Source organism: Lasioglossum baleicum, chromosome 4 (genome assembly GCF_051020765.1).
Source record: "Lasioglossum baleicum chromosome 4, iyLasBale1, whole genome shotgun sequence".
Classification (NCBI taxonomy): Eukaryota; Metazoa; Arthropoda; class Insecta; order Hymenoptera; family Halictidae; genus Lasioglossum; species Lasioglossum baleicum.
The window spans coordinates 20,566,104-20,589,604 of record NC_134932.1 but is presented as its reverse complement, the minus strand read 5'-3'; the positions used below and the strand labels follow the sequence as shown (position 1 = coordinate 20,589,604).

The following is a 23,501-nucleotide window of genomic DNA, read 5'->3' as shown; positions in this document are numbered from 1 at the left end:
ATTCTACGATCAATTCGGGACAAAAGGCTGTGCAGCTGTGCAGCTGGCTTATGGCAATACCGCATCCATAATATATATATCAGTGGCCAGACGGGTCACCTTTTCTCGAGCATGCGCGGCGATTTTAGCCTCAGTAAAGTAAGATTTTCGGAGATGGGGAACCTTGAGCACCACGAAGAATTTTAAAAAATTGGTATGACTTGATTCTGAAAAATGAATGTATAACATGTGTACTTGCGTGTATTTTGTAACTCGTAGGACACGGCCTGGAGTCTTTTTGTCCGGAACAGATTGTTTCGGTACATTCCCGCCAATATAACTGCCTTAGGGCTCGGCTACGTCATCATCCTAATATATGTAGATACGTTACTGTCTTGGCCGCGCATGCGCGTGAAATGTTGCATGCTGTCGGCGCGGTTGGTTCAAGTATTTGTACGGAAGTATCCAAGTGTGTGTTTAAAACATTTAAGAAATCGAATATCAATATTAGGTTAGAAACAGAAATAGACATAAGTCGAAAAGCAATAACCAAATGTGGAACAAATGTGGAATAATAGCTGTAGTAAGAAATGTATTAGAAAATATTTTTTATAAAAGTGTATAGTATAATAGTTAGGTATCCGGCTGCAAAATACGAGATTTCCGGTTGCAATAAACGGAGATTTATTAACTTTTATGAATTCGAATCCAAATTGGGAGAGCGCGCTTTCTGATAAGTGGTTTGCAATTTGAAAGTATTGTCAGGCTCTGCTATTGTATACGCATGTATTCATATAGATTAATCGCGATCAAAGAAATTGGTCACTTCCACCTCGTGACTCTTAGATAGTTCAAGTGGGGTGGACAACTATTTTGACTACCGCGTGTCCGTACGTATCTAATAGTATCTATATACTATGCTATACACATTGCGAAATACATTGAAATACTTTCGTGTTAAAAACAACGTCGATGGTAGATCGGAAATCGGAACAAAGAAACAGGGACAGTGGCGTTCGTTGCTAACAATAAGTTATTTGTGCAAAATGCAAAACAACTGTAAGTTCGATACTTACCCGACCGAATGAATCTACTCGAATTCGTTGTTGCAAATTGAGACGAAGGTTGCGATGTAAAGATGAAAATGCGTACGTGGTCGTCTGTAGCTGAGATTTCCTCCTCAGAAATGCTTGTCATTAGAATGACGTCAGCTAGCCGCAAGTATAATTTCGTTGTGGGAGGATGAACCGACCACGAGCTTGATGTTTTATACTTGTACACGTGCAATCGAGTATTTTGGTCACAAACCGAATCGTCCAGATGATCCAGAGAATGTCTCGACGTGTTCAGCCAAGGGTAAAATATGCTGCATGTGGCGTGTACCCGAGTACCCGACTACCCACAAAGCTCGCGTGATATTGCTGGTCGTTGTATCGTAAGACTCGTAAGCCCTGCTCGAGTTCGCGAAGGTGAGAAAAGATAGAAATTACAGAAAGAAAAACATTTGTTGTACGAATTAGATCGTTTCGATTCGACGCGTAATTCGCCATTTATTGTGTTTCGACCGTCAACACGGTTGTATCGGATTCGATGGAGGTGACAAACTCGTATCGTTGACAAACGAATGGGTAAATATACATACGTACTCGTGAGTATATACATGTACTGATAACATTAGGTGACACGATGAATCCGTTGGACGGATGGTGTGTATAGGTACAAAAGCATTGTCGATGAGCACTCGCATGACCGCGGTAAACGAGTAAAAACATGGACGGTAACGCGATCGAGTCAATTAAACGAGTTTCCGTTTAACGCTCGGATTTCTTATTTGCAGATTCCGAGATACGGTGGCAGGTTTCCAAGCCAAAATCGAGAAGCGATACTCGTGGCCGGAGTCAGGAATCACGCATGGAAACTGTGCTCTGCTCCTTGCGTTTCGTGCTCTCCGTATCCTCTCTCTTTCCTATCTCCTGATGTTTTGTCGGATCGTTCGGAAGCTCGAAAGCAGCTTCGGGAGCGGCTATTCCGCTCGAATAGGAAAGTTTCGAAAGATTTTTAATGGAAGTCGTACATGAGGTAGCGATGGAGCAACAGCGGCAACTGAAGTTTGTGAACGACTTTTGGTAAGTTGTTGCCGCACAACTTTCGGACTACCAACCTAGCCTGATGGGTCAGCGGCAACGGAGTTCCGGCCGCCTCCATCACGATCGCCCTCTGCGCGTCCGTCAGACTGCTCGATCTCCGTATCATGCAAGGGTCGAAGCTTTCCGCCGCTTCCAGCAACACTTTCAGTAACCGCGGTTTGTTCGCTGTATTCTGAAGGGAATTCAGTATACCGTGCGGGTCGCGGAATTGCGTCTTGATCACGACCCGCGCACCGTACTTGAGCAAGAGAGCCACCACTTCGACCGACGCGTTCTCATTCGAAGCTACGTATTCGGCTAGAACCGGACGTAACGCAGGCCCTTCGTCGCTGCGTATCACCAGGTTCGGGTCCGCGCCTCGCTCCAACAACATCGACAGAATCTCCAATCTATTTGGAATGTTGTCCGCGCAAGCGACGTGAAGTGGAGAACCGATGATCGGCGAAGTCGCGTTCACGTCGGCACCTAAATTCGACGATAACGACGCTCGAATATACGTGTACTCTGTAAGTATTGTAATAAGCATGTCGCATCCAGCATTGGGCCATAGAATCGGCCGAGTCCCGTCCGGCGACGGTGACCCAACGCTGGTCGCGTCGCGCAACTAACGAACTAACTCACCCGAACGCAACAGCATCCTGACGATAGAGGGATCCCCTTTGAGGATGGCCAAGTCGAGAGCAGTAGGCTTTTGATACTCTGGCCCTAAATCTAGTCGAGCGCCCTGCTTCAAAAGAAGATCGATCACCGATGGATCACCACCGAGGATCGCGTAGTGCAGAACGGTCCGGTAGTCGTGCCTTGCGTCTGCCATCGAGTTCACGTCCGCACCGTAACTCAGCAGAAGCAGTACGGAAGCGATGCCCTGCTGGCGAGAACGTTCTCGGATCAGATAGGATAGCAGTATAAAATACGAAAAAGTTACAGCGACAGACCATTTTACCTGAGGCAATCTCGAAGCTTTCATCAACGGCGTGAGTCCCGCGCGATCTCTCGTGTTCGGTTGAGCCCCGAAAGCAAGCAACAATTCCATGCATTGTAGATCCAACGGCGAAACCAAATTAATTTCCGAACCGAAGAAGTATCGTTTGTTCGGATTCGCACCAGCTTCCAGCAGAATCCTCGCCACGTTGACGTGACGATTTTTCAGGGCGAGGCGCAGCGGTTCGTCGCACATGGTTGTCCTGCATCGTTGATCAACATTCTTTCACGCGTCGTCTATTTCTTTTCTAACGACGCGACGCGATCGTTCTTCTCTTTCCCCTTTCACCGACGAATACGGATAACGTGCACGCGTAGCAACGAAAGGGACAAACGAACAGGCAACAGAAAAGAATGATCAAATGTAATTGCGCGGGAATGAGCAGTACAAAGGATGTGTAATGTAATACATGCACGTATGCATAGCGTATCAGCGTCCGTGGACACTATACTGGATCGACAAATTGTTGGCGCGCGCGATCGACGCGTTTTCGATGCCAATCTATCGTAGATGAAGACGAAGCGAAGGAGAAGAACGACGATGGTTCCCCTCTCCGTCGAAAAGATTGAAATTGAACATGGCAGATATATCGTTGGTTTAATATGAAACACGCAACCAGACGAAGGGAGGAAATCGTAAATGGTCGGATCGTAGATCGTACCTTGGGAAAAGCTCTCCAGTGTCCGGTCGATGGTCGACCTTGGCACTGTGGTCGAGCAACAGCTGGACCAGATCCACGTAACCATGCTCGGCGGCAAGATGCAACGCCGAATAGCCGCATTCGTCGGTCGCGTCGATGTCCGCGCCGCGCACCAACAACAATTGAACCGCTTCCATGTACTTTTGCCATACCGCGTAATGCAACGGCCTCAAACCCTGAGTGACAGCTTCGTTCGCCTTTGCCCCGCATGCCAGCAGAATACGAATTTCGTCGAGCGGCTTCAAACGTATTATCGAGTCGGCTAATTCCCGTTGCAACGGACTAGCGATGCATTCGGTAGGCATCTACAGACGTTGTCACCGAAAACGAAAAAGCACAACAGACATTTCAACAATCCCTGTCTCGATCTCGGCCCGCCTCATTCCTCGTTCTTTCTTCCGCCTCGATCGCAGTGTCGGTCATCGTTAAAAACAGAAAGGTTGCTACACGATTCGCCAGCGTTCACGCGCGCCGCGTTGAATCCCCGTATTTCGTTACGAGTTGCGAACCGTTTGAACGCCGCGCGTCTCGAATCGAAGCGAATCGACTCGACTCGAGTCGCTGTACGAGCTTGATCGAAGCTCTGCCAAGGGAGCGACACAAATTTAGCGATGATAACGGAACCGCAAATTGGTTGCGAAAAATCTCGCGTCTCGCGTCACTCGCAACCATGTCGATTTATCATCTGAACACTGAAACGCGAAACCGCTCATACGTATCCACATAGTTCGACTTCGAACCCGCCTTTTGTTTTCATCGACAATTAGATCTAGCCTATCCGATTCGAATTGTCTGGCGATCGCTGCCAAGTTTGCATCGCCGTAGACGTAGACCATCGAGATACTCGTTGCATTTTATACATTTGGTTTCGATTAGAACTCGTCGCTTCCTCCTTGGAAAAGTTGATTCGATTCGATTCGACTCGATTAGAGGAACTTTATCGAAACGGAATTTTGACTTTCGCGAAAGGCAAACTCCAAAGCACGAGCCTGGCTGTTAGGCTGTTGCCTACAGGTTTCGAACGGATAAAGCGACAGTTGACGTTTCGCGACGCGAACACCGTTCCACCGCTCAACATTGTTTACTCACGGTAAATAATCTTCGGTGCTCCACCATATAGAACCGGCTGTGTTACAAACTGTCTTCTCGGTCGGAAAGTCGGTCCTATTTAAAGCTTCAAACGGTGATTCCGCCCGAAAATAACACAAAGGGAACGCGCGGGAGTGTGCGCAACGATTCATTCGCTCGCGACAACTGCGCAATTTTCGCTTCGCAGAAGCTTTCGCAGCAAGTACTTTTGCTCTTGTCTCGTGTCCTGCGTCTCGTGTCATAGCGGCGCAATACTTCTCGCGTTTGTGAACGATCTCTTTGTCTTTGTTCTCGATTTTCCCGAAAAATCTCATTTTCGAGCGATGCGAAATATCTTATGTTTGAAAGAATCGGGTCTCCCTTGCGATTTCTTTGGCAATCAAATCGGCGCGACGATCGCGACGCAACGATGCAACCAGTTTGGAACGATCTCTAGCGAGATCAACGCGAAACGAGACGCGACGAGACGGAACGGGACGAGACAAGACTCAACCAAGCTCAATAAGCAAGCAAGAATCACGGCCACGTGTGCGCAAGCACGCTCTTCGAACAGGTGATATTCGTGATCGCTGATCGTTGAATATCATCGCGTCAGTACATCGTCTTCCCCTTTAACGAAGAATCGAGTCATCGTTCTCATATGCGCGTAGATGTATACGAATGTATTATGTCCATCAGAGCGGAACATAGCGATACACCCGCGAAATACATAGATATACATACGCGTACGAACCGCGCAGAGACGAATGATTCCATGCCGTTTTCGTGGAACGCGTATTTACGCCAAATGAACGCAAGCGTCGCAAGTTGCGGTCGCATATGGCGTGTTTCCATAATCGAAAATTAGATTAACCGGTCAACTAATGAATATTGGTCACGTCGCACACTGGTCCACGCGCTCGATCTCACTGTTCATTTGGTAAAAAAGCAACTTGCCCAAATCGATGTTTATTGAATGTATATTGCTTCCTAAATGTGCATGACATTCGAAAACGATGAAATTAATGAGATTTATTGAAAATTATGATTAGAACAAGCATTTAAAAATCAACATTTTATGAATCCTATTTGCCACCGAAAAAATTACCTTTTTTCTTATTGATACCCTGGAGAATCTATTTAATATTGTGTCCATTTGTGTTGCAAATTAATAGTATTTGTCTGTATTTAGAGTATATCTCTTGTATTAAGATTTAATATTTATAATTTATTGAAATAACAATGCTCAATAAAGTAAATAGAATCTTCAAAGTTTTCAATCTTTGGTGAAGGATATCTTTCGAGTCCCCCATGGGCCCTCATTGTATCAATGTGCATTATTATCAGCGTTCATTTCTCTATGAAATCGTGCAAGAATCGCATCCTGTTCGGTCCTGGTACACAAGTTATTATTGTTTAAAGCGTATGTGTCGCCTGAATTGCGGCCGAACCTCTGGCATTTTGATGATGCAGTCGAACAATTAATATTGAAAGATGTTGAAGAAAAAAGTGATGACAATAATGATTTGTCAATATAATATAGTAGGTAATTATTTACAAAAGCACCACCCTCTCCGATTTTAATGAAATTTATATGTGTTATGCAGCAACACATTCTAAACAACTTTTTCCATTTCCAATATAGGGGGGTCGCTTTTAGTTTTCGAGATATTTGCAAAAAACTATCGCGAATACTGTATTCAATTTTTCGTATTCCTGAACGCTCCGCTGCAACGTAGACTGTTTCGGTGCGACGTTTGTTTACATTTTGACGCTGTAGAGATAAGAGAGAAAACAGGGGGACGGAAAGGGCCAGCCTGACACCACACACACCCACCCAGTGCTTAACACGCACCCAGTGTTTTTAAAAAGAAGGTTTCCGTTAAGAAATTAACATTTGCACCAATTTTCACTATCATATTCGTAATCAGCACGTGAAAATACGTAAGAATCTAGAGTATAATTTAGAAACAGTGGGTGCGTGTTAAGCACTGGGTGGGTGTGTGTGGTGTCAGGCTGGCCCTTTCCGCCCCCCCCTGTTTTCTCTCTTATCTCTACAGCGTCAAAATGTAAACAAACGCCGCACCTAAACAGGTCTACGTTGCAGCGGAGTGTCCAGCAATGCGAAAAATTCAATACAGTATTCGCGATAGTTTTTTGCAAATATCTTGAAAACTAAAAGCGACCCCCCTATATTGGAAAAGGAAAAAGTTGTTCAAAATGTCCATATCTATATCATATATAAATTTTATCAAAATCGGAGAGGGTGGTGCTTTTGTAAATAATTACCTTGTTTTTCGCACAGTTTTAAATAAAATATTTTTAATTATGTTTATAAAATCCATTACTTCAAAAATGATTGATTATTGTGTTTATTTAAAACCTGAACCTGATTTATCAGACACTTCCGATAATCTGAGAAAAAAATGTTTTGAACAAAACTTGATCAACATTCAGCAGTCTACAAATTTCAATCGAAAAAATTAGAAAAGAAATTTTTAATGCATAAATAATTAAAGTCACCTTGAATTTTTAAAAGTCAATGTGTATTTTTGACTTCATAATATTGTAGCTGATATCAAAACGAATCCAACGATCTAAATTACTATACCTTTAAACTTTCAAATAGTGCTAAAATATTAATGAACAGCTAGATCGAGCGCGTGGACCAGTGTGTGTCGCGCCGATACAATACGTTATGATAAGACGACCGTTCGATGCGTGACGCGCCGGACGATCGGCGTGCAGGAAAAGGATCGGACTCTCGAAAGAGCTGGTACACGTTTTCATTTTTGGAAGTACTTTTATTAAGAAATACTTTGCACTTATTAAATGCCTTATACTCTTAACTCACTTTAATTATAATAATTATTGTTATAGCATTGTCCTATCTTTCTACTTAGAAGCATGCTTCGCTAACACACGTTACACGACCCTAAAATTATAAGCAATTTTTTCCTTAACGTACAGCTTATACGTAAATGAAACAACAATACTTTAATTTCACGAAGCCGACAAGTGCTGAGTTTTTCATGAAAATCGTCGCAACCTACGAAAAATTCTGTACAGAAGTGCATGTTATGTTGCAATTCGAAACTCCGAACGCATATTACTGTTGCCATGACGTTTGTTTACCGAACGATCTCGTTCAATAAAATCGGTCGACATTCTGGATACAACACTGCACGATCTTATGCTTTCTCTCAAAATCGGATCGGTAATCGCTAAAACGATATTCGCCGCATCGTTCATTTCCTCTTTCCCTACATTTCTGGCCTGGTTTGGTCTGGTCTGTTTTGTTTTCTTCTATTCTATTTGATATCCTACTCTCTACTCTCTATTCTATTCTGTTCGGTTTTGTCCTGCGTCTCCTTGTCTTTTTTTTTCTTTCGGATCGCGCTAAAAATGTCGAAAGAATCAGAATAAGTACAAGAGAAAGAAACTGGAAACGGAAATGGAAATACGAGGACCAACAGAAACGCGAATCGATGCTTTATCAATTTTCTTTCCCTTTTCTCTTTTTTTCGTTTTGAACGGTGATACGGCTTTCATAGTCGGCGACTGTGATCGCGATCAACGCGCATACGCGATACACGTTGGCACGCGGGGCAACGCACGATTTATCATTTACCTATGTTTTGTCGCTAATCGCTAATTTATCCGTCTACTTGCAACGGCAACGGCAACAACAACGGCAACGCGTAGACGCGTGTACGCAGTCTTGACGAGCATCGCGTCGAACGGTGCCGTCGCTCTGTTCGGAAACAAACGAAGAAAATTCGGTACACGGAGTGTATGTGTGTTCAGTTTCGGATACGATTTCGTTCGAAAGTCAACATTCGCTCGACGCGATGCTACGCATGTGTATACGCGTGGACGCGTGTATGCGCAAATTCTGCGTACCCGCAACTCGTCGCCACGGTTACGCCGAATTCATTAGTCTTAAGGAACCTACGTTTAGAAAATTGGACTTTTTGTTGTTTACAGGTTTGTGATTTCGTCAAAAAATATCTATAGAACGTTCTTCACGATTCTGATTCGAACAAGGAACCGATCGACCGATCGACCGACTGATTACGTCGATGACACGGAGCATTGGAAAAAGTCGTACAACGTTTCAAAGAGACCAGCGTTGTGTTCGCTGTAATTCAAAACCGAGCGGGCCTACTCGGATACCTCCGAGTCAAATTCTTTTATTTCCGCGTGCCTGTACATGTGCATGCCATACGTGCATGTACATGTATATACGCACGTGTATGGTGTACCGACCAGAAGACGAAAACTATTCAAAACAGTAAGAAAATAGAAAGAAAAACCACGTCGCAGAGTGGAGGAAACGAATAGCCGATCGATCGCGTTCCTTGTTGTTCGCAGGACATTGATCTCGGTAACTGTAAAAAGAAATCTTAATCATAGTGATCATCGACCGATCATCGCAGTAAGTATAATCGCAAATTCTATCTACAAATAATAATACCGCCTTAAAAGAGTAGTCCGAAGCGATAACCTAATATAATAATTAAATATAACATAAACTGCCTCAAAATGGCTACGATCTATGTATTCCTAAGAAAACGTCTATATTAATAATAGTCGTCAAGTATCGTCCATGCTTCTTTGATTGTTGTTTAGTTTAGTTTAGTTTAATTTTAGTTTATTTTACTTTACTTTAGTTTAGTTTAATTTAGTTTAGTTACATATTTTAAGGGCATTATAATTCACGTGAGTATGACACGGATTTCCACTAAAAATATTTGTTACATACGCTGAGCATTACTGACTTAAGCACTGTTTCTAAGTTCACGTAAAATGTACTGTTATTATTAGAAAACTAATTATTCTTCATTGGTTTGAAATACTGGTTTTTAATAGATCTGTATAAAACCTTTGTCAACTGGAACTTTTTGAACGATGATTCACGCGATACAAACTTGTTAAGCAACATTGCTGTACACTGATAAAAACGCTACCTCGTCGCTTGTTCTCGCTCTCGTTTGCTTGATCTTTATTTGATCCTGATCGGACCGCAACTAGAAACTAGAAAGCGCAAAACCCTCGATTTTCTCTATCGTTTGTTTCTCTCTCTCTCTCTCTCTCTCTCTCTCTCTCTCGTGCGCGATCTCTCGTTCTCTCTGTCTCTTGATACGTTTCTCTCGCATTTAGAGAGTTGATTCGCGATCTCGACAACAAAACACGAGGCAAGAAAAATAAGGAAGAGCGTCGAAGAAGCAGGGATCGGGATCAACGCAGAAAAGACAAAGGTGGAGGAACAACCACAACACACCCCACCGATTGAGGGGGTGGAGCAAAAGGAGAAGCAAAAAGTAAAACAGAAGGGGAAGAAGAAGTAGAAGTAAATGTAGGAAACAAAAGAAAAAGCACGGGTTGTGCTCACGGGACGCGACCGACGAAAATCCCGGCATTCGCACCGATTCACGCGAACGAGGTGGAATTTTAGGACTCGCAGCGTACCGCGAGAAATCATTGGTTCATCAAGTTTCCTAACCTAATTTAGTCGTTCCTTCGCACGGTATCCAGTATATTGTCGAGTACAAATAAAGTAAGGATTTATCACGAGGCCAGAATAAAAGGCAAATATGTTCTAAGTGGTAGGAAATCGTTTTACATCGATCACGCCCATTATTCTTCTCCTGTTTTTTTCCTTTTTGCACCCCCATCCTTTTCTTTTTCACTCGTCTCCTCTCTGCGCCACACGCTTCTTCTTTTCTCTCCTCCCCTTTCTTTCCTTCTTACGCGCTTTCACTCCTGATCCTTCGCTTTCTCTTTTCTTTCTCCTTTCCCTCCTTCTTCCTCTTCTGTTTCCTCCTATTTATTCACTTTTTTTGTTTTATCTGGCACTCTTCCCTATTTTAGGCTGTTTCACAATTACGGTAATTTATTTTGCTGGATTATTGCATTGCATGGAAAAATATGGCTTTATCCGAATGCTATTTAACAAAGGCAATACACTGTACGATTACGTTACATTTGTGTTAACGTGTTGTATGTCCTTTGTGATCGATGTATGTATATGTGTGTGTGTGTACGCATGTTTGTGAGTGAATGAGTTGCGCGTGCGTAATTTTATGTTTGCTTACGTGCTCTCTCGCGCGCGCGCACATGTGTGTGTACGTGTGTGTGTGTGTGAGAGAGTATGTATTTGCTGTAGGCGTGTTAGTATAAATATACTTGGGAAGTGCCTATCAATCGTCCGTGTTTCTTTCTAGGCGCACGTTCCAAACTGCCCTTAATCTCTATCCTAATGAATCAGGAACATGATCCTTGGCAAAAACGCGAATCAGTGACAAGGCATCGTATTGTATATGGTTTGTTCTTCTATCGTGTGTACGCGAGAATGTATATACGCGTACATACGTACATACATACATACATGTTTGCACGAATCTACATACACATGTATATATGCGCGTACGCGCAATTCTGTTCCGCTATACTTGCGGCAGTATATATGTACACGTATATAATGTATATAGGCGCACGGTTGCTTGCTGCGAATGCGCGCCATGGATCTCAATATCTAATCATATAATCTTTCGAAAAGGCAAATCCAGGATTCACAAAACGATCGAAAAAGCCGTGTTTGGTCGCTTTCATGAAAACTGGTAAATTTTGACGATCGATTATAAGTATTATTGTACACTAGCATGTAAAAAGCATTACGTCAAGTACGTCGTGATCGTTCGTTTTTCCAGAGACGTCTTCGAAGAAGCTAAATCGTAAACTTTTTGAACAAGTACCAACTTTTTTCAGTATTGAGTACCAGCATCCAATCACCGATATATACATATTCATATAACACGCGTATACGTGCATGTGATTAGATACATTTGTATATTCTTATATACATGCGCGCCACATATACGCAACCACTCACTCCACACACGCACACACAAACAGTTCGTCCTGCGTACCAGTTTCGACGCTTTATACCGATTGTGTTCCTACATGTATGTGGTCATGTAGGTGTCGTGTTAAGACGTGTATATGGGTACCTGCCTGCCTGCGTGCGTGCGCGAATGCGTGTGTAAGCGTGATTGCGTGAATGAGTGCACGCCCTCGTATATACGCATGTATGCATATACGTATACACGCTCCTACGTTGATACACGAATAATATATACATGGGTGAATTAGATTGGAGCGCGAGCACTTGTATCAAGGCAGAAAGAAGACTCGGACCACGACAAGGTTCCTACAAAAATATCAGTGTAATCAATTGAGATTTTCAGTATATAATAAGACTCGACGTGATTGGGAATCAGCCGTGTGTGACCAGTCTTGAACGTAGTGACTAAAGTTCGTTCATGGACAAAGCCTACGATCTCGCCGTAATATTATAACAAGCTTTTTCAACCCTAACCCCCCCCCCCCCCACCCCACCCCTCCACGCTCTTTTTTCCTTCGCCTTGCCTGATTTCGCGTCAAATTAAACGAAACAATATCTCGACGGTGAGAAAAGTTGTGACGAGTTGTAATATCCTATTAACAATAAACTGTAACCACAGGTTGATTTTAAACACAACCAACGCAATGCATACGTATGTTGCCGATGTGTATGCGCGCGTGTCTGTATTCGCTTGTCTGTCTGTCAATGTGTAGATGTGTGTATGTTTCTGTGTAATGGTGTGCGCGTGTCCATGTTACACGCGGTGTATGTCAGTGCGTGTGTATTTCTATGTATATAAATACGTAATAAAAAAGAACCTACCCTACGGATACGTATTATCAAAAAGATTTTTCGAGCGATCGTAAAAATATGGTTCGCGTGACGCGTTCAATCTTTTTCTATGAACCGTGTTATGTAAATCTGTTGTAGCAATCTGTGTATAGGACTCAAAAAAATACCTCTTACGCTATCCATGTACGCAAGGTGTATGTGTCACTAAGTAGAAGAACGGAACACGGCCCAAAACTGAACCGTACGAGTGGCCTTCGAGCGCCGCATCGACACTTGTCACATCAATCAGAGTTCTGTTCGCTCCGCGACTTCTGCCACAACGCGACAAAGCAATGAGCACGAACAAAACGAATCTCGAACGATCGGGAAAGCACTCGATCGAATTAAACGTCGTCGCCAACTAAATTCATTTGACCGGCAAAATTATCGAAAACTCGGAAAATGTCGAAAAAAATATACCCGACACGGCAAGTCTCTTTCGCTTTGCTTCTTTCCGTTATTTCATTATTTTTCCCTTTTGTCTAGATGCTGCGTCCGAAAGCTCGCGTATGGTGCTGCTTATGTACACGGAGTCGAGCTGTTCTAGACTAAGATCATATCTATCGTGTACGATACGTACACATTGTCAATTACTCTCTATTAAATTACTATCTTCTCTGTAAATGCAATAAATGTATGGAGAATAATTAATTATTCGGTGAAAACGCATTCGCAATGGATACGCGTAACCGCTGTAGTCGTGAATGATCGAGTGAAAAAACGGATAACTCAGTGTGAGTCGATAAACATGGGAAAAATGACAGTCTGGAACAGCTCCGATACGGCAATAAAAAATTTGTTCGATTCAACTCAAGTCTAAAAACTCGCTACTTGTATAGCACTACGGTAGGCTGGAGTTTAGGCTCTCTGGCAAACGATAATTCATCATATGATACGGCGGACTCGCCGGACTTCCCGGCTGACTGTTCATGCCAAGATTGCTCGAACCACGACCGCGTTTTCGCCTTTGCAATATACCTTTTCGTACCATGTAGAAGCGAATTGTACTTATCGGAATCTTATATTTTTCCGAAGCAACTTGAAACGTCATACCACGTGCCACCATGTCCGAAGCTTGTTTCAATTCTTCCTCTGAACGTCTTTGTCGTCTCTGGTAACCTGCAAGTAACACACAAAGATCAAATAGCGTTCACTCGTGATCCTATTCTTCCCTCCCCCCTCCCTCTTTCATTAGATTTCTTTAAATGGTTTTGGTCGTTTAAATTGTGACAGAGTACATTCGTTTCTCACCTTCGATAGCTGGAAACGGGCTACTAGGGTTACAATTACTGCTCGGTACCATACTAATGGAGTATGGTTTTACATCCTGCTGCTGAGTAAATTGTTCGTCTGGTTCCATCTTTACCATTCCCTGGGTCTCGGTGAGAGTTGCTTCACAAGCGCTTAACGCTTTTTCCAAATGTTGTAGTGCTTCGCTGTGCTCCATGTTTATAAAATTCGAGGAATTTGGATTTTGTGGCACTGGAGTGCTAGTGTCTGATGGCGCGTTTGCTGTACTGGGTGCGGCAATCGACACAGCTTCGAGAAAATTAGTGTTCGAAGCTCCGTCATCGGATTGAGTTTCCTCCAGTTTGAAATTGGGTGTATCCTGCAGCGGGGTCGTCGATGGAGCAGCTGATGGAGTATTCGTGTCGCATTCTTGAGAATTGCTAGTTTCATTTAAAGTATTGACGTTTCCTTGGGTGGATAAGCCACGAATCTAGAGCGAAATATGTTATCGTCAGATCGGATTGCCATTGCACACTGTCTAAATACTTTAGAAATCTATTTCATCGAAAATATACACATTCGTCGAAATAGCGAGACAAATCTTATACTTATTACCTGTAATACTACAGCAGCTTGCATTAGCTTTGGTAGCTGCTGTCGCTCGACATATACTTCTCCACAATACATAAATTCCACCAAAGCTTGAAGTTCCCACATTCTCATATCTCTCAAAAAGATAATAGGATGGGTGCATGGTATTTCTAACAGTAAACGTTCCAAATAATCGCTACAGGCTGACAACACCACTTTGTGACACTTTATCGAACCTCCGTCGCAAGCCAAAGTGACATCAACAAATTGCTCTGAACTTAACAATTTAGGAAACGCACTGTGCATATTTGACTGATGAGAATTCCAGGAGACACAAAACTGCTGACGAGCCCCACCAGGGTAATTACCTGGGGTATTCAAGATACTTCCACTCTCCATTATGGTAGCTTCTTAGAACAATCTTCCTGTCAATATTAACAAGTAATTTAATTAGACTTTAGCAACATCAAAACTATAGTTTTTGCTAATAATCATTTATAGTATTTGTTATAGTTCAAATACAACGTATAAAATGAATTTCATATATTGTTCCATTAACGTTTCTCCAAAGATATTTAATACGAGCAAACACTGGGATTAAAGATACGAACAAACTTTCTTTGTCGAATAACATATTCATATGTTGAATATAATGCAAGCTATAGTTCATTTTGATCTACTGTCAATGATTTTATGATTTCACGACTTATTTATTTCTGATGCTTTGTTAACAATGAGTGCCTTATCCCAAAATATTTTTCTTGTACAATAATTTGACTGTACTACAAACAAAAGATTAATATCATACGTATATCTGCTACGAGTACGCCTAAAGTAGACCAAATCTAGTTGTACGAGTTCATACCTATGTGTATACGTATAAACTAGACAAATTGTATCGATAATCCAGAATAAGTACAAATTTTGATAAAAACGACCAAAAGGCAGAATAAGAAAGAAGACAATGGAAACAAGTGGATGCAACAAAGGAAAATTGGAGCAGTTCATGGAAAATATATAGAATTGGAGTAACAAAATATGTAACTACTCCATTACAATGGTATATAAGATGGCTAAAATAATTTGACGATTACAGTGTATACTCTCGAATTCATGAACAGTTGATCATATACTTATGAAATGCAAAATATCTACCTGAATGAAATACAGAAATCGGTAATATAATGAAACAAAATGTGGTTACAAAGAGAAATATTCACGTGAAAATATCTCGAATACAAATTCGTAGCATCATCTCCGAGAAAAGATGTAACAAAACAAATCGGCCGTTGATAATGTTTAAGCAAATTCTTTGGAAAAAAAAAGTTCAAACACAAACTGCAGTTACGCGGCGTTTATCGTAATCACGTGTTCAAAGCGTACTAGCCGACAGGTTAACCAAAAAATGTACGATATACATGGAGAAATGTAAAATTTCATTCCACATAGAAAAATGGTGAAATCTTTGTGGGAGACGCTGTCGGCGTGAGTGCCATCACCCCCCAGGAACGCCTTGAACACAAGTTTAGTCTTTCTTCTTAGTTTACGAATCCGAATTCTACAAACTTCAGGACTCCGGGAACAAAAAATAGAACGAATTTTCGAATAAATGGTTTCACTCACGAGTTTTCAGCTTTGTCGACTCCTCTCAGATTTTCGCGTCGCTTTCGGGAAGAATCCCTTAAGAAAACATTCATCCGCCGAGATTTGCACTAGCTAGGGGAGCTCGAACAGAAGGGTGGGGGTAGTAAGGCTGGGGGTAGCTTAGTGGAACACTAGCGCACCTCTTGTCTTTCCTGAAAACTCTTACGAACGTTAAACTCCCGACGCGTATCAAACTGTCTACCGTATATACGTGACCACACGTACGTGCGTGCACACAAGCAACTGCGTACAAGCGAGATCGCGCGCCTCACGCCTCGCCTATGTGTGTGTGCGTGTGTAACGGATGGTATCGCATGGTATAATCGCGTGTCGCGTACTAAATACACATTTCTCTCTTTTCGGAATATTACACAAAATCGACAGCGCTGCCACCGAATCTTTGAAAAACTCAGAAGAGAAATCCTTACTGTCCATTAAAATTTATTATTTTACTAACAAGTCTAAAAGCCAATGACACATTTTTACTATTACCCATTTTACTAATAAAATATTTCACTGATATTTCCATGAAATATGTTTAAAATAATCGGAATGTGTTCGATGAATTTGTACAGACACGAATTTGATTTGTTTCATGAAAACACGCCAGAGTCTAAATATAGTCAAACTGAAATGCAAACCAAACAGAGGAAACCAGAACGAAATCACTGACTTTTTCAGTGACGTGATACGGTATCGACATATTTATAAAAAGGAAAGTAAATAATTAATTTCACAACCAAAATCGAAGTTATACGAATTTCAATTGGTTATCGTCACTACATGCTTCTTGCCGACAAAAATGATCCAATGACAAGTCTGTCACGTGACGAGACGCGCCGCCATTACATTGTTCGAGATTTCATCTATATATCCTAAAATTGAACCAGCATAATAAGTTTCATGTGCATATGCCATATGCTGCAGATCCTTTTCTATAGATCTGTCCAATCTACATATATAGATCCAGATCCTGTTTATATGTAGTTTGAGCGAGCCAATCAAACAATGCTAAAATTCTTTTCATCTCGCATTTCGTCTATTTGTCTTTCACAACTATGAATCATTTTTGGTCTGAATTTGAGCCATTCTTCAAGGTCAACTACAATTAAACATTCACGTATATATAAACATATATTAGACAGCATTCGTAACCAATTAAAATACGCGAAACGATTTAGTTCTCTTCACATGTGCCTTCGGATTGGTCAAATGAAATAATGCGGTGGCTGGTTTGTAAAGTATTTATTTGTTTTTTGAAATAAATATCTTTGCCAAAGACTTGACACGTGTCAAGAAAATGCACGAATATTGAACAATTTATTGTTGTACGTATAAGGGTGTGTGTATGTAGTACACACGCACGCACACACATACCTCCATTGCCGGACAAAATAGGCCAATAACAGATCGGTTAGGCGACAAAACAAGTTTTGAGAGGATCTTGAGAGAATCCTCATATCTTTTTTTACAGTAATGGTAACCATACAATATTGTTTCTTCATAGTCTGGAATGATTAATTTGGAGTATTCGTAACATTCGAGAAAGTGAATGGGTTGCACACTCACACACCGCTAGATATTTACATGATGCATTTACCTACCACGTACATCTCTGACATACACGAGGATTGCAAGGGTCCTGACCATGCAAAGTTGGGCGTTTTCCGTAGTCACAATTGCTAGATAAAAGATTAATCTATCGCGCAAGCTTGCCAAAGTGGCCTACTTTTGCGTTTTCGAGGCATAATTTGCATTATTCGGCAGCATGTAACGGAACCGCTAGAAGCAATATGGCGGCGCGGCGCGGCGCTACAGTGCTGCCGCTGTCGTAACTGTCGAGTGATACATTTTCATAAAACTACGACAGCTACATGCTATCGAATAATGTAAATTACGCCCCGAAAACGCAAAAGTAGGCCACTTTGGCAAACTCGCGCGCTAGATTGATCTTTTATCTAGCAATTGTGACTACGGAAAAGCCCCAATTTTGTATGATCAAGGAATGGTTTGAGGTCGCCCGGACCCTTGCAATCCTCGTCTACTTACCTATTTACATGTATCTGGCCGTGTGTGAGTGTGCAACCACATTCACACTGATTCACACGTGCGACGAGTCTATTTAGTGTGATTTAGTGCCTCAAACTTCTTGGATATTGTCAAACACAAAACATGTCAAAAATAACTGGATACGATACACACGATGACGGACCAGGTTTTGTTGGTATTCGATTTTGTCAGGAATGCAATAACATGCTGTATCCTAAAGAAGACAAAGAAAATAAAGTACTGATGTATGCTGTAAGTATTAAAAACGAGCATTGCTCTATCCTTAGATTGATTGTAATTCTTGATACTCGTTGTAGTGCAGAAACTGTGATTTCAAGCAACTGGCTGATAGTAATTGTATCTACGTGAATAAAATTATGCACGAAATCGAGTAAGTATTTGTGATGCGGTCTATTTGAAATGTAAATGTCGTCGAATAGCATGTAAAAAAGATGCATTATAAACTTCGCGATTTCAGTGAACTAACGCATATCGTAGCCGATGTAATATCGGACCCCACTTTACCAAGAACAGAGGAACATCCGTGTCCAAAGTGTAATCACAGAGAAGCTGTATTTTTCCAAGCACAGACCAGACGTGCAGAAGAAGAAATGAGGTTATATTATGTGTGCACCAATCAACATTGTTCTCATAGGTGGACTGAATAAAATAATTAGAATACTTTAGGTTTTATAATTGTGTACATATATTTATCGATATGATATTATTAAACAACTTGGTAACATTTATCTGGTATGTATTTTAATGAATAAATTCGTGACACATTTTAATATCTGTATATAATTCTAATTTACATGCATCCAATTCAACTGTATATAGTAATATAGCATATTCGTATATATATGTATGCTCATTCAGTATTTTCCTTGAAAAGTACCAACTATGTATGTTGTTTTCTTTCCAAGATTTAATCATTTTTATATGTAGCATTTGGTTCAGCATAAAATACATTCTTCCAGCTTTGATTTATGCCTCTACTTAACCTTACAGCATTATTCCAATATTCAATACAAAGTTTCAATATAATATCCAATGTGTATGTAATAAGTGATTGGTCTATGCTGTAAATAACTGTAAATACTAGTGTACCTTGTCTGTGGCTGGAACCAAGCAGATTCCAGTCCATGCTACATGGGTTCGAGCCCATGTTACGGAGGAATCAGTTTGGTTCTGATCATGAACTTACAACTTCGTGAAGCGAAGAAGCAATATTTTTTGATAATTTTTGTGTTGAAATATTCTCTGTGTATTATTCCACATCTTCGTACAGAGCTTTTTCTTTGGAAAAAGTGTACAGAAAAAAATTTCTTCTATAAAAACTTACGCTTTTGTTGTTTATAAAGTTTCAAGAGCCAAATTGCAAAAAAGGACTCTGTACGGAGATGCGGAATAATACAGACAATATTTCAACACAAAAAGTATCAAAAAATATTGCTTCTTCGGTTTACGAAGTTGTTGTAAATTTATCGAAAAATCAAGCTGCTTCGTAATCTCTGTCTTTGTCTCTCCTGCGAGTGACATATCTCCCTTTCTGTCACAGCCCTGTAGGAGAGACAAGGATCTCTCTATTTTCATTCGTAGTTCACCTCTATACCGATAGAGGCATCAGTTTCGCTCCTGCGTCACTTCATTTCATGCATATATAAAATAATCGTTCGTCCCGTGTGGTCTGGTGTGGTCCCGTGACAGGTGTATCTGTATGTACAATATGTTTATATCAGTTTATATTTACTGATAAATTCGGAATACTTTTATATATAAATTGCCGCTGTCATTTTATTGGCTAGGTTGCAATGATGACGTACAAGTTAACCAATTACTTTTGAGAACAAGCCCCGTCCCTCTGTAACCCAGGGGGTGTCGACTGCTGTATTTAACCTTAACAACCTTGGATCGACAACAGTGGGAGAAAATATATGTAATAACACGAAATAGGCGAAAGGAGGAAGGACGAAAAGGTGTGCAAAAAGGTACAACGTATCCTTGGGAATCCTTGGTGTGGACCAGTGTGGATCTATTTACGATCGCGGGTGGACGTAACAACCTCTGATCGTCCAAAATGGCCTCCAGAGCGTTGATGTCCGGTCTGCGACCAGGAAAAGGATTCCTTGGAGTATGGAACGTAAAAGGAGTTTGCGCTGCTGCCGAGAGGACAGAAAATTCACTCTGCATCGGAAGGTGATATTAACGTAACGAGTTTCAAGTTCGGAGATGTCAAATGTAATTGCGCGATGTAGACACTTGTTATGTAACCGTCACTTAACCTACAAAAGAGTGTATCTTCGACATAAATGATACCGAATATTTCAGAGAGCAGCGAAGGAGTTATGCCCATGATGTAACTGCCGAGGATATAAGGCACAGCCAAATGGTAAATACGATGTGGAACGCATCTGGCAGAGAAGAATGGAAATTGCCGCCACTGATTAAGGATGACGAGAAACCAGAAGTTAGAAATACGGTTATCAATTTTGGACCTCAGCATCCAGCCGCGCACGGAGTATTGCGGTTGATTCTAGAGTTGAAAGGCGAACATGTCATCCGTGCCGATCCGCATATAGGTCTTCTGCATCGTGGTACGGAAAAGTTGATCGAATACAAAACGTACCTGCAGGCTTTACCTTATTTCGATCGGCTGGACTATGTCTCTATGATGTGCAACGAACAGTGTTTCTCCATTGCTATTGAAAAATTGCTGAACATTGAGGTACCCTTGCGAGCAAAGTACATCAGAAGTAAGAAATTTTGATTTCGTTAGGTGGCTTGAAGAAATCGCTATTTCAACGATCCTAAATCTCTTTATATTTTCAGCCCTTTTCGGCGAGCTTACAAGAATCTTGAATCACATTATGGGAATTGGAACGCACGCGCTGGACGTTGGTGCCATGACGCCTTTCTTTTGGTTGTTTGAAGAGCGCGAGAAGATGATGGAGTTTTATGAGCGAGTAAGCGGTGCGCGAATGCACGCCGCTTACGTTCGTCCCGGCGGTGTTTCTTTGGACATGCCGCTTGGTTTAATGGACGACATATACGAATGGGCGTCAAAGTATGCTGAACGGTTGGATGAAGTCGAAGACATGCTGACTGCGAATAGGATTTGGATAGACCGTACGCGTAACATTGGAGTACTATCGGCGGAAGATGCGATAGATTATGGTTGTAGCGGAGTAATGTTGCGTGGCTCGGGAATAAAATGGGATATTAGGAAAGTTGCTCCCTACGATGCGTATGATCTCGTCGATTTCGATATCCCTATTGGTGTAAATGGTGACTGTTACGACAGGTAAGGATCTTCTATGTGTGCCGTTAGATTTCGTATATTAACGCCGTTGTATGCCGCCTAGAGCCCAGCCGTTCGAAGTGCAAACTCCGGCTCGTTTACTTGCACAAAACGAATCGATATCTTGACAAAATACGTTAGAAGCATTTTTCATTCGTCCATAAAGCAAAACGACGCAAAAGAAGCGAAGTACAGCAAATCGCGCAATATCGCGGCGTCGGTGTACAAAACTGTAGCGAATGTTTCCGTAATCGAATCGTTAATATCGTTTGTTCACAGATATCTTTGTCGCATCGAAGAAATGCGTCAGTCTCTGCGGATTATATATCAGTGTTTAAATCAGATGCCACCGGGTGAAGTAAGAGTCGACGATGCGAAAATAGTCCCGCCGAGACGAGAGGAAATGAAGACCAGCATGGAGGCTTTGATCCATCATTTCAAGCTGTACACGCAAGGTTTTCAAGTACCTCCGGGGGCCACCTACACCGCGATTGAAGCACCGAAGGGAGAATTCGGTGTTTATCTTGTAAGCGATGGTAGCAGTAAACCATACAGATGCAAGATCAAAGCTCCGGGCTTTGCTCATCTGTCCGCGTTGCGTCATATGGGGCCGGGCTGCATGCTCGCCGACATTGTAGCAATTATCGGTACTTTGGACGTTGTATTCGGCGAAATCGACAGATAATTTCGGATATAATTCCTCCAAGTTTCTATAGTATCGTCGAGTTTTACAAACACGGCTCGTAATCGTCTGAAGAAAAAAAAATAGAAAAACGAGAAAAATATTAAGTGGAAAGACGAATCGAAGAACAAATAAATCATCTTCATTACTCTGCTGGAAATTTGTCTGCGTTCATTTGTCGCATCCGCACTCCCGGCTATTGCTTATAAAGCTATGCCAATTTGGCACAGTCAAAGTGCACGTGTCACCGTTCAGATTTACATTTGTTTCGGCAACATATCGTTGTAACGGAATGAGGTGTGATGACAAACGAAGACATAGCTTAACGCGTACAGTAAATACGCTATGCTTTGCGCTGCAACGTTATAAATATCAGCGTTATTTATCGTTGTACGCGCGTATAAAAACATTGGATACCCAACCTTACGGTTGCGTCCATGTTGAACATCAGGAGTGGTGGTATCAAGAATACCAAAGGAAAAAACGCAAGGTTCCCTTTAAAGGCGTACCGATGGCCTTGAAGTCTTGTAGAAAAGAAAAAGATAAAATTACGGATTTAAGAAGAAATTTGTTTCAGCGTCCTACACGTGCTTTGAAACCGTGTAACACTGTCCGAAAAGGCTTTTACGCGCAACAACAATTAACCCAGATATTTTAGTGATCCTATGTAACTTGGCAGGTATCGCAGGTATTTCTATGAAATTTCGTAACGCTATTCGATGCTGAAAGAGCGAGCTAATTGCAAGTCGATCGAGTCGAACGGATCGGAGCAATTTTAAACCTCGAATTAAAATTCTCGATCGTCATCTAATCATGAAATTTTTTCTCTTGCAAGAATTAGTATGAAACGTAAGATAGCAATACTTAAGCCGTCGTGGCGCGGGAGACGAAGAGATGAAATGCAATCACTCGATTGCGTAATATTTAAATAAGCATAATTCTATAGATAATACGATACGAATGACGCGTCCAGTCGCGGGGTTTAGTTCGCCCGAGATTTCCGGAAATGTTTTTCGTGTCGTGAAATTACAGGAATTATGTTTCAATGAAGGGATCAAGGGTCTCGTTGTTCGTAATCCTGACGTGTCTCGAGCAAGGGCAACGCATAGGTTACACAATTATTTTATGGCACGGCAATTATGTACGCGCTCGTCCGCGCCAACGAACGTTTGGCGTGTCGTTTCGTTCCAGTAAATGATCGTATCTATTTCATTATAGTTTTTACCGAGCCGTAATGCTAACGACTGTTTTCGAAATGGAGTCAAACAGGCTTGTTGTTCGGGTAGGGTAATATTAGAACGCATAATTTTTAGCGGAATGATCGTTTAGATAAGGGGAACGCGTTTTGTCTTACGTAAATTTAGGACCATGAATCGGATAAAAGAATGAG

The 23,501-nt window shown here is 41.6% G+C and overlaps 4 protein-coding genes across 7 annotated transcripts; 2 read left to right on the top strand and 2 right to left on the bottom strand.

Moving 5' to 3' along the window:
* Window positions 1–234: 234 nt before the first annotated feature.
* LOC143208042 (ankyrin repeat and SOCS box protein 16) lies at window positions 235–6,525 on the bottom strand. Of its 3 annotated transcripts, XM_076422089.1 has the most exons (6): window positions 4,898–5,077; window positions 3,770–4,113; window positions 3,070–3,310; window positions 2,748–2,991; window positions 1,056–2,591; window positions 235–348 (listed from the first exon to the last, which is right to left on the bottom strand). In XM_076422089.1, the coding sequence occupies exons 1-5, from the start codon at window positions 4,922–4,924 to the stop codon at window positions 2,038–2,040; spliced, it is 1,410 nt and encodes a 469-aa protein (XP_076278204.1). In that variant the 5' UTR covers window positions 4,925–5,077; the 3' UTR covers window positions 235–348; window positions 1,056–2,037. The 3 variants fall into 3 exon arrangements, with proteins under 3 accessions (XP_076278204.1, XP_076278205.1, XP_076278203.1); XM_076422090.1 differs by lacking the exon at window positions 3,770–4,113 and having other exon boundaries at window positions 4,898–6,525; XM_076422088.1 differs by having other exon boundaries at window positions 2,748–3,310.
* A 1,134-nt stretch (window positions 6,526–7,659) lies between these two features.
* On the bottom strand, window positions 7,660–16,218 carry LOC143208046 (uncharacterized). Its single transcript, XM_076422094.1, has 4 exons — window positions 16,059–16,218; window positions 14,460–14,860; window positions 13,866–14,334; window positions 7,660–13,733 (listed from the first exon to the last, which is right to left on the bottom strand). Exons 2-4 carry the CDS (start codon window positions 14,832–14,834, stop codon window positions 13,456–13,458), a joined length of 1,122 nt encoding a protein of 373 aa, XP_076278209.1. The 5' UTR covers window positions 14,835–14,860; window positions 16,059–16,218; the 3' UTR covers window positions 7,660–13,455.
* Window positions 16,219–17,449: 1,231 nt separating this feature from the next.
* Window positions 17,450–18,948, top strand: Rpii15 (RNA polymerase II subunit RpII15). Of its 2 annotated transcripts, XM_076422120.1 has the most exons (4): window positions 17,450–17,558; window positions 18,206–18,380; window positions 18,446–18,519; window positions 18,607–18,948. In XM_076422120.1, the coding sequence occupies exons 2-4, from the start codon at window positions 18,252–18,254 to the stop codon at window positions 18,794–18,796; spliced, it is 393 nt and encodes a 130-aa protein (XP_076278235.1). In that variant the 5' UTR covers window positions 17,450–17,558; window positions 18,206–18,251; the 3' UTR covers window positions 18,797–18,948. The 2 variants fall into 2 exon arrangements, with proteins under 2 accessions (XP_076278235.1, XP_076278234.1); XM_076422119.1 differs by lacking the exon at window positions 17,450–17,558 and having other exon boundaries at window positions 17,942–18,380; window positions 18,607–18,947.
* Window positions 18,949–20,185: 1,237 nt separating this feature from the next.
* Window positions 20,186–22,271, top strand: Nd-49 (NADH dehydrogenase (ubiquinone) 49 kDa subunit). Its single transcript, XM_076422092.1, has 4 exons — window positions 20,186–20,327; window positions 20,460–20,884; window positions 20,961–21,432; window positions 21,709–22,271. The coding sequence occupies exons 1-4, from the start codon at window positions 20,209–20,211 to the stop codon at window positions 22,112–22,114; spliced, it is 1,422 nt and encodes a 473-aa protein (XP_076278207.1). The 5' UTR covers window positions 20,186–20,208; the 3' UTR covers window positions 22,115–22,271.
* Window positions 22,272–23,501: the final 1,230 nt, after the last annotated feature.

Coding starts and splice junctions, on each gene's coding strand:
- LOC143208042 (XM_076422088.1), bottom strand. CDS start 4,924: ATGGTGGAGCACCGAAGATTATTTACC. Junction 4,114..4,897: donor AGCACCGAAGATTATTTACC/GTGAGTAAACAA, acceptor CAACGTCTGTAG/ATGCCTACCGAATGCATCGC. Junction 3,311..3,769: donor ACTGGAGAGCTTTTCCCAAG/GTACGATCTACG, acceptor TCAACGATGCAG/GACAACCATGTGCGACGAAC.
- LOC143208046 (XM_076422094.1), bottom strand. CDS start 14,834: ATGGAGAGTGGAAGTATCTTGAATACCCCAGGTAATTACCCTGGTGGG. Junction 14,335..14,459: donor AAGCTGCTGTAGTATTACAG/GTAATAAGTATA, acceptor ATTTCGCTCTAG/ATTCGTGGCTTATCCACCCA. Junction 13,734..13,865: donor CCCGTTTCCAGCTATCGAAG/GTGAGAAACGAA, acceptor TGTTACTTGCAG/GTTACCAGAGACGACAAAGA.
- Rpii15 (XM_076422120.1), top strand. CDS start 18,252: ATGTCAAAAATAACTGGATACGATACACACGATGACGGACCAGGTTTT. Junction 18,381..18,445: donor ATAAAGTACTGATGTATGCT/GTAAGTATTAAA, acceptor TACTCGTTGTAG/TGCAGAAACTGTGATTTCAA. Junction 18,520..18,606: donor AAAATTATGCACGAAATCGA/GTAAGTATTTGT, acceptor TCGCGATTTCAG/TGAACTAACGCATATCGTAG.
- Nd-49 (XM_076422092.1), top strand. CDS start 20,209: ATGGCCTCCAGAGCGTTGATGTCCGGTCTGCGACCAGGAAAAGGATTC. Junction 20,885..20,960: donor GCGAGCAAAGTACATCAGAA/GTAAGAAATTTT, acceptor TTATATTTTCAG/CCCTTTTCGGCGAGCTTACA. Junction 21,433..21,708: donor AATGGTGACTGTTACGACAG/GTAAGGATCTTC, acceptor GTTTGTTCACAG/ATATCTTTGTCGCATCGAAG.